Genomic DNA, 9,469 nt, shown 5'->3' on the forward strand with positions numbered 1-9,469 from the left:
TTTACTTGGAACAGAATATTTTTAAACTGTGGTATTACTACTTTTACTTCAGTAAAATATCTGAGTACTTCCACCACTGTGAAGTGGAGTAGTATAAATTGCATAAAATACTCAAGTAAATTACAAGTACTTCAAAATTGTACTTATTCCCAAAGTCTGTATGGTTACTCCACCAATGGGCTCTGCTCCGCAACTCTGACACTTGTGCCCCACTTCCTCCTCTCGCGGGCCCGTCCTGCTCCCGCTGAAGGCGCCCTGGCCTTCAGCCAATCGGGGCGGAGCAGGACGTGACGTGCGTTCTAGCGCAAGGAAGCCCCGGGACTGGCGCGCCAAATTTCAAAGGACTTCCTCCTGGGAGAAAAAGAAGGTGAATAAGCCGCAACCGACGCCCGGACGAACAAAACAAAAAAAGAAAAGCCTGCAGAAAGAATACATTTGATTTGATTTCAAAGTTCGGGAGTTGAATCCGCTGGTGGAGCAGTCGACGGTGTTTGATCGGCGGGCGCGTGGAGGAGGAACACCACTGAGGGACATGTCGTTGTTGTAAGTGGCAGCTTTGACTTTCATTCTGTCCCACAAGGAACTCACGTCAGCTAGCTTAATCCTGTTCCTGCCTCGACAAGCTGAAACCCAGGACTACGATACTTAATTAAAAACAACGTGAGTCTGTGCGCGTGTAAGTTAATGTGTAGATGCCGCGCGGATGTGTGCAGTTATTGACGCTAAAACGAGGTTTTTCTTGCTGGTTATTGTGTCTCGCTTTGTGCGGCGTGCCCATGGGTTGTGCTGCGTGCAGCTGACGCACGGCATGCGGCGCGCACAGCAGCTCGCTGTGTTCCTGCAGCGACGTTGACAGTCCCGTTTTAAAAGCAGCATCTGCTTCTTTGTGCCTCAGTTAGCCTGCAATGACATAACGTTATGTCTTTTGTGCTTTTCATGGCGTCTGAAGTGCAAGTAAATCATATTTATAAATGTGTTTTTTTTCACTATGAATGGAGCAATTAAGCAACAACTTTTTTTAATTTATTCATTTATTTTCATTTCAAGGATTTGTCTTTTGTTTTTCTTTCAGATCAGACACACCTCGGCTGTTGCACCCGGTCAGGGTTCCCACCTGTGAGAAGGCTGATGTCAACTGATGTCAGGAGCCTGGGATTTTAATCTCTCTCACACACGCACACACACACACACATACACAGAGAGATGCTAAGATGACAGCTGTTTAAACTGGAAATATTAAACACCAGAACTCAAGCTAAAAAGTCACGGCTGTCTAGTTTTTTGGCAGGTTTTTTCGGGGTGGGGGGGTTTAATGTTCCCTGCACCTTTCGATTTAGCAGCGTGGCATCGAAGTCACTGAAGCTCTTTTATTCTCCAAATCCATCTTCTAACAGCCTCCACTCCACAGGGGGGGGGGGGTTAGTGTGTGTTGAGCTCATAACAGAGTGCAGATGCTCGTTTCCACCCTTCACCAGCTTATACAGTGCTTAATATCCCCTCCTTATTTATTCATGTATTCACGACGGGGCACAGCCAGTCACCGGCTCTCCATGCTAATGCAAACACCTGTTCGTCAGAGCTGCTCCACCCGCCTGTAACCTTCACTCTCTGAATATCGGACCTCGCAGCGTAGCTTTGTGTTAGCACTCTTTGGTCGAATGTCTTCAGCTTAACTCCCGTCCACTAGCAAAGACTCGTGACCCAGAATGGATGGCAGCCTCCTGTAAGTCAGGGCCTGGCACAGAGAGGTTGTGGCCTCAGGGCGGGGGCAGGCGGGGGCTCTGCGGCGGCAGACACTCGAACCCTCCGGTCATGCCGTCCGGGGTGCAGCCGTGCTTCCAGTTGCTCCGGATCGGCTCGTCGGCCGGGGACTCATCGCGGGACCTGTACACGTTCAGGCCGGCGCTGAGCCACTCCGTGTTCCGGCTGGGCCGCGCGGCGGAGCTGTGCGACGTCACGCTGGACTCCACGTCGGTGTCGCGGATCCACGCCGAGCTGCACGCCGAGAGGGAGGCGGGCGAGGGCGCCGCGGCGCCGCAGGAGGAGGGCTGGAGGGTCCACGTCAAGGACAGGAGCAGTCATGGTGAGAGACGGGGCTCTTTAACACACACACACACACACACACACACACACACACACACACCTCTACAGTCATTGTGGAAGAGAGAAAGACGTTACACACCCTCTTACAAGAAATATCAATACTTCTACGGGGAAACACAACTATTGTGTTGTGCTGAATTACTAGCGCCTGCAGCCTGACAGCACCTAAAAGCCCAAAAGCCATCTGTAGACGTACAGACCAGAAAGCGAGCTAAGAAAAGTGAGTCTTAGAGTCCTAAAGCTGACTAGAATGAACCTGACGAATGAGGCGGGGCTAAAGCGGTTCCATAAAGGTCAATTCAAGGTCATGTGATCTGACTTCTATTCAGGTTGAAGAGGTCAAGATATGTGAGCGCAGACCGTTCTTCAGCAGCCCGCTTTAGATGATGTGGAACACTGTGATTGGCTGATAGGAATCCAATCAAATAGGTTGTTGCTTTTTGGTTGAAGTCAGGCAACAGTTAGCGTTGAGGTTGCAGTGTGGATTGTGTAGCCCTGGATTGAATACGTTAGCCCAGCCTCAACTCAAAGGACAGCTCTGGGCTAAAGTCTGCAGAGTGAAAAGCCTATATATGCTTTAGAGCTGCAGCCTGTTAAGAAGCATTTCATCCTTCCTGTTTGATTTGTTGCAGAAAAATCTCCTACATTGGAGTTTGATAGTGATGAAGTGATTAAAGTGTCTAAACTTCTCCGGATCTTTGGCCCACATGTTTGTGTTAGTGTGATTAGAGAGCAGCACTCCTCGTCATAGACTGGATGAACAGAATTCTGCCAGAACATATTCCCTCATTAGGGGTTCTGATGACCGTCTCCCATTGGTGCTCAGTCAGGTGACTAAGACAGGATATGATTTGAACATTTTCATACCGATCTAACATTCAGTTTGTCCTGCGCTTTATTACCAGGATGTCTGTGATCAAAATGATCCCATTTGTCACAGTCTCTGCAGCCTCCTTCAATGTTATCTGACTCTCTGATGACAACGAGTGGTGTCCTCGGAGTGAGACACTGAGAACCTCTCAGGGACCAGTTGGCTTTACAGCAGTTCTGTTAGGTCCAGTAGATGGAGTACCAGCACAGAAGCAAAGCAATGTACTGCTGTAGACCGGGGGGGGCAGCAGCAAATGTGTTTTACACACCGAAAAAAAAAGTCTCAGTCCAGAGCTCAACATGAACACTTGCTGAGGCGAGTGGAATTCCTCAAGCCTCAAGGAGGCCGGCTGCTAAGCTTCCACCACGACGCCGTCGTTTGATGCCTTGCTGATGCTCTGAATGTCCTCCATTGCTCCTTACATTGCTGCTTCTCTTTGTTCTGTGTGATGGTAAACCAAGTCTCTGGATTTTGAACTGTTGCTCGAACAAAACAAACAATTAAAAATAAAAAGGAAATTGTGTCCGGACAGTTTGACATTTTGTAAACCAAATACTCGCTTTAAAGGAATAAAAAGACGACGAGGCGGACAGTAAAGACTACTAATGCTCACGTTTTGAGACTCGGCTATGGACGAAGACATAAACAACCATATGATGCAGAGGAAGCTGTGAACTGTGTTGGCGTTAAAGACATCGACACAGTCTGGTCCTTTGGTCTCTCTAGTGGTGGTCCACATGTTCAGGACTAGGGCGCTCCAGCGGTGGACGTGGTCCCCGTGTGTTTAGGTGTTAGACTCGAGGGAAACGGCCTCACATGGTTTGCACAGCGGTGGTCAGAGTCACCGCTCCCTCAGATTACCGACGGTGTTTCGTGTAATGCGATGGATCAATGGGAGCGCTGCGAGGCGAGGAGGGAGGAGACTTGGGAGTGAACGGCGACAGACTGTGTCTGACCGGATCCAAACGGCTCTCACTGCCTCATGTGTCCAGTCCTTTCACACGCGTTCTAATTCCTGCTGTTAAAATGACATCTCAGTATTGGCCGTGCGTTTCACATTTAGTGCCGTCGGGCCGTCTGATCGCCTCGTAGCCTTCCAGCTCCTCCATTCTAGGTCTGTTTCCTCAGACTTACATCACACACACACACACACACACACACACACACACACACACACACACACACACACACACACACACACACACACACACACACACACACACACACACACACACACACACACACACACACACACACACACACACACACACACACACACACACACACATACGTTGATGGTCAACAAACAGCTTTTTTGGGGGCTCTGCTCGCCTGATTTATTACGTATTGTTCATGTATTCATAATTCTGTGATCTGGCCCCCGGCTGATATTAACTGAAAAAGCATTTTGGGTTTGTTTGGGCTGATCATGTGACCTCCCACCACTTACATGTCAGCGTGACAATGACGGACTGGAGCGAGTTCAGTGCCAGCAGAAGATTTAAATAGAAATGAAGAAGTCTTCACCCGCTCTTGTGTTGCTAGGCACCTGGGTTAACGAGGTCCGCCTCCAGCCCGGCGTCCAGTGGGAGCTCTCAGATGGCGACACGCTGACCTTCGGGGGCCAGTCGGCTCCCAGGAGCCCCGAGTTCTACTTCCTCTTCCAGAAGGTCAAAGTTCGCCCGCTGGACTTTGACGCCATCACGATTCCGAAGGTAATCTTTGTTCTTTGTGAGGACCCGTAGAGGAGAGAGAGTCGTCTCTGTGCTGCCTGATCCTGTGCAGCTTCACTACGCTTTATGATGAAGCTTCATAGACTGAAGCACATCACAAAGATACCGGAGGCCTGTGTTTTCACTCAAAGATTTATTGCTCAGATTCAACTTTTTTTTTTTTGTTTGGTTGTTCTCATAATTTTTAAAACGTGGTCAACATCAGATTCCAGAGGGAACTAGTCTCAGTCCTGAACTGACCCGAAGTAAAGACGGAGACCGCTGAAGTCTGCGTTAACGCTTTCATTTATTAGTCGATGTGCACTGGAAGCCAGCCAACTCGTCAGCAGCACATGGGGATGAGGAGGATGAGGAGGATAGTTCTGCCACTTGGTGTTCACACGGTTATGAAAACAGCCCTTCTGTCTGCATGTTTTGGGTTAAACATCCGGAACATTTAGAACAGAGTCGATGTCATTTCCTGTTTTCTGGTGCCTTAACAGGCAGCGACCCGCTATAATGTAATTCCATCCAGACGAAGTGGTTGGCCCTAAATCACATATTTGAAGAGATGAAAAAGCTAAAAGTACAGAAATAGATTTGATGAGGCATCTTTAATAATTACCACTCATTATTTATTTAAACTTGAGGATCTTCTTCTGTTGTATGCAACTTGAATTTTCTGTTTCGTTTATTCCGATCTTCATGTTGATAGCGTTTAGTTTATTGGAGAATGCAAAGGGGCACACACCTCAATACCACAATATACAAATACACAATTGCAAACGTTTGAAATTGCAAAACAATTAAAATCCAACACATAGATCCCCAAAATCTCATGAAATACTGAATTTCATGTGACAAAATTAACCACAAACGATGAGTTAGCGAGGTCGATGCTTTTTGCTTCTAGTGCCGAATCTCCATAAACAGAATCTGCCTTATATGTAGACTCTGTAGGCAACGGGACATGGTTTTGGTCTGGGAAGGGTTCTGGTTTCCCTTTGTGGTCCGAGTTGTATTGACCAATCACGTTTGAGCAGGCTTGGGTTAAATGCAGGGGAACCGTCCGAGTGAAGAGCAAAAGAGGCGGAACACATCGGCCGAGATGCAATTCTGTGAACCCAACACGTATCTATTATTTAGTCCCGCCCTCTCATACTAGCTGGGACGTCAACCCCAGCTACTCTGTCACTGGAGCACTAAATGAGGGTTCACCTCACTCTATAAAAGTCTCTACTGCATAAAGTTGTAATTTATATACTTGTACCATGTCTCCTAGGCAGGCACCTTCTCCTCCGACCTACAGAACCGCATCAGAACCAACCTGGACCGCAAGGTGGCCGCCAACCTGGACCTGTCCAATATGTCCATCAACCGGGCCACCGTCATCCTCAACTCCATCGGCAGCCTGAGCAAGATGAAGGGCAGCGCCTGGACCTTCAAGAGGAGCCTCAGCCTCGGGGGGGCAGCCTCGGACCCCGGCTCCTCCTCCTCGCCTCCTCTGGCCGCGGGCTTGTCCTCCCTGCTGCCGCCCTCCACGCCTCCGCCGTTCTCCTCCGCGGCTTCGGCGCCCTCCGCCAAGTCCCTCCAGACGACCTCCAGGAGCAGGAGGAAGTCGGCCCACACGGTGCTGCTCGAGGACGACAGCTCAGACGAGCCCAGGAGCCGAGGAGGTGAGGCTCCGCTCTACTCAGATGTACTGAGCGCATGTGGAAATGTGTTTTTTGACAGTTAATGAAGGTGTATATTGGATATTAGCTTTTATTCAGACTGGATTTAATGAACAGCATTCTGTGATATATAGATATATCACATATATATATCTCACAGGAAATTCATGCAAAAACGAAGCAAAAATCACTGAAGCAAAAATCTTAACAGCAGGAAAAGAGCAAATGGGTAAAAACATGATAACTAGCTGAGCATCGATTGTCATTTGGGTGTTCAGCTCCAGCAGGAGTCGTGGAGGACGGGCAGCGGTCCAGGGGGAAGAAGAGGCGGCGGCTCTACAAGTCTGAGTCGGAGAGTTTCGGCTCCCCGCCTCCTCTGCAGCCCAAGAGCCACGAGGACGTTCGGCGGCCGCTGGAGGCCAAGCCCTTCCCCGTCGGCATCAGGACCATCGGCAGCTTCCACGGCGCCATGACCAACAGCAGACTCAACCACCACCACCACCTCCAGGCGTCACTCGCCAACGCTGCGGTCCACAAGCAGGAGGTGCAGGCGCTGCGCCGGGTCCAGACGGTGGTGCACAGCAACATCGCGGCTTTCCGCCAGCAGAAAGCGACACACTGCTCCCCGGCGGCGCAGAGGGGCCGGAGGAGGGCTCACAGCTCCCCGGTGTTCTCCCCTCTGGTGGTCGGAGGGGAGAACTACAGCCTGGCCTCGCCTTCGGTGAGGATCCGCACGGAGGAGAGGGGCCGGGTGCAGTTCAACCGGTTTCACCATCCTACCAGGTAAGACTGATGGAGGAGGTCTGTCCCTCTGACACCAACACAGCTCCATTTATCTGTAGAATGTGTTCTTTTCCACTAGGAGTCACCAAAGTCATTTTCAAATCTTATGCCAAAGGAGCTTTTAAGGAAGTTTTCATGTTAAATCTATCTCTAAAAGATCGATTAATGTGAGTCATCCACTGGGGAAGCTTCATGGTGATATGAGCTGATATCTCTGTCACTAATCAGGTTAACTAACAGCTGATGACAGCAGTGTTTACTATAATCCAACTAAACACAAAGGAACACAAAGGGTCAGAGTTTGATCTGTGCAACATGTTAAAACACCCTTCAACAATCTTCCTCCCTCTCTTCTTCTTCTCCTCCTCGCAGTAAGCGCCGAGGCCGCCCCAGGAAACACCTGCCGCCCCCCCGGCCCTCCCTGCCCTGCCCGTCCTCCTCGTCCTCTTCCTCCACCTCCTCCGCCTCCTCGTCGTCGTCGTCGTCCTCTTCGTCCTCCTCAGAGGACGAAGAGGAGGAGGAGGAGGAGGCTGCGACAGGCGGGACGGTGGAGCCGTGCGCGGCGCCGCGCTGCCGGCTGCCCCAGCAGGACACGGTGCAGTGGATCCAGTGCGACGTGTGTGACGCCTGGTTCCACATAGACTGTCTGCACGTGGACCGCAAGAAGCTCCTGAGGGACCCCAACGCAGACTTCCACTGCGGATGTTGCTGACGTGACGATGAAATGAGACGCTTACCGCATTTCCCCTTTTAAATGTTTATTTCCTTCAGCCGCACTCACCAGACCTTTCATCGAAGAAAATTTTATTCAAATTCACTTTTTTTTTTCTCCATCCTGGTCTTTCCAAGTTTGAGGAGTTCCATGGCTGAAACACGCGGTGAAATGTTTGTGAGCACCGAGGTGGTCGTTGACCAGCGTTCAGGTCCACTAATGAAGTGTCCCATCAGGCTGCCTCAGCAGCTTTAATGTAGTCATGTATGTCTATCATATGTGTGTATATATGTATATACACATACATTCAACTTTCCTAGACGTTCTCTAGTGCGGCCTCCTTCGGCGACCTTTTACGTGGCCTAAAGGAAAGTGGTGCTTGTGCTTTCCCGCCTCGCCGCAGATGAAACCTCCGTGAAACGTTTCGGAGCAGCAGCTGATGTTTTGGAGACTGTTGAGCTCCGGTAAAATGTGTCGGCAGACTCTCACTGTAGCTGCTGGTGAGAGGTGCTCGAGGGAGCGGGATCATCAAATGTTTCAAGGCACTTGTGCAGAAGCAGCTGCTGGATGTTCTGTGCGTGCGGTGGTGGTGGTGCTGCTGCTGCTGCTGTGAGACGTCTGAGTGAGGCTGACGGTGCTGCTGCTCTGGGAGGGACTAGTTACCAGGGAGACGTCAAGAAATATCCGGCGGGGTGATCCCAAAGGACTTGTCTTCATGCTGATGAACTCTCAGGTCAAAGTGGACACCGATGTCCTCACACACACACATACACACATACACACACACACACACACACACACACACACACACACACACACACACACACACACACACACACACACACACACACACACACACACACGTCTTCGCTCAGGTGCTGCTCAAAGTGTGGAACTCCGGATTCTTCTCTGAAGCACCTTTTTCCATTATTAAAATGTCTGACTCTGCTCACCTGGACGAAAACTGTTAGAACAGCATTTGGGAGCAGTTCAGCCCGTGTGTAGCCTGAGTGATGTTCTGACTGAGCGAACAGATAAATGGTCGTGTTGAAGATGTAGTTTGTCTCTGCTGGCGTCGTGTATAAAGGGTGTTGACTCATTTTTACTTCGATCACACCACTATGCGTGTTTCTTTGTTTTGTTTTCCAAAGTGGGGAGAAAATGTAGAAAAGTTGATTCTTGAGCAATAAAATAAGAAACAAAGTCTTAATAACCTCTTTAATAATACATATATTTTTTAAAAGTTGTAGTAGCAGAATTAAGACTAATGGTTGGTTACAGCCCGATGACACAGTGGCTCATTATTAAATCAAATCCCCCAAAAAAGTGTTCCGTGACCTTAATACATGTCGTGTTGTGTCAAAAGGTTCCAGCTTCACTTGAACTTGTGAGGTTTTGACAGAAACAGGTTGTTAACCCTTTGAGGTTTCACCGCCTCACTGCAGTAATACAATAACCTGATTACTCAAATGTAAAAGGAAAAAAAAGTTGTTTTGCTTGTTTCATCACCATAAAAAGTGTTGCATACTGTGTTTTGTCTCCGGTTTTTGAGCTTTGACGATATTTAAATGCCCGTTTGTCTCCAGAGCGTCCACACAGGAGTCAGACCGTGGCG

The 9,469-nt window shown here is 49.4% G+C and overlaps 1 protein-coding gene across 1 annotated transcript; it reads left to right on the top strand.

Annotated features, from left to right (window-relative positions):
* Positions 1 to 1,812: 1,812 nt before the first annotated feature.
* Positions 1,813 to 9,257, top strand: tcf19l (transcription factor 19 (SC1), like; the record flags this gene model as incomplete). The annotated part of the gene is made up of 5 exons (XM_079175764.1): positions 1,813 to 2,083; positions 4,520 to 4,689; positions 5,969 to 6,362; positions 6,638 to 7,142; positions 7,515 to 9,257. The coding sequence occupies 5 exons, from the start codon at positions 1,813 to 1,815 to the stop codon at positions 7,852 to 7,854; spliced, it is 1,680 nt and encodes a 559-aa protein (XP_079031890.1). The 3' UTR covers positions 7,855 to 9,257.
* Positions 9,258 to 9,469: the final 212 nt, after the last annotated feature.

Source organism: Pholis gunnellus (genome assembly GCF_910591455.1).
Source record: "Pholis gunnellus genome assembly, chromosome: 16".
NCBI classification, from domain to species: domain Eukaryota; kingdom Metazoa; phylum Chordata; class Actinopteri; order Perciformes; family Pholidae; genus Pholis; species Pholis gunnellus.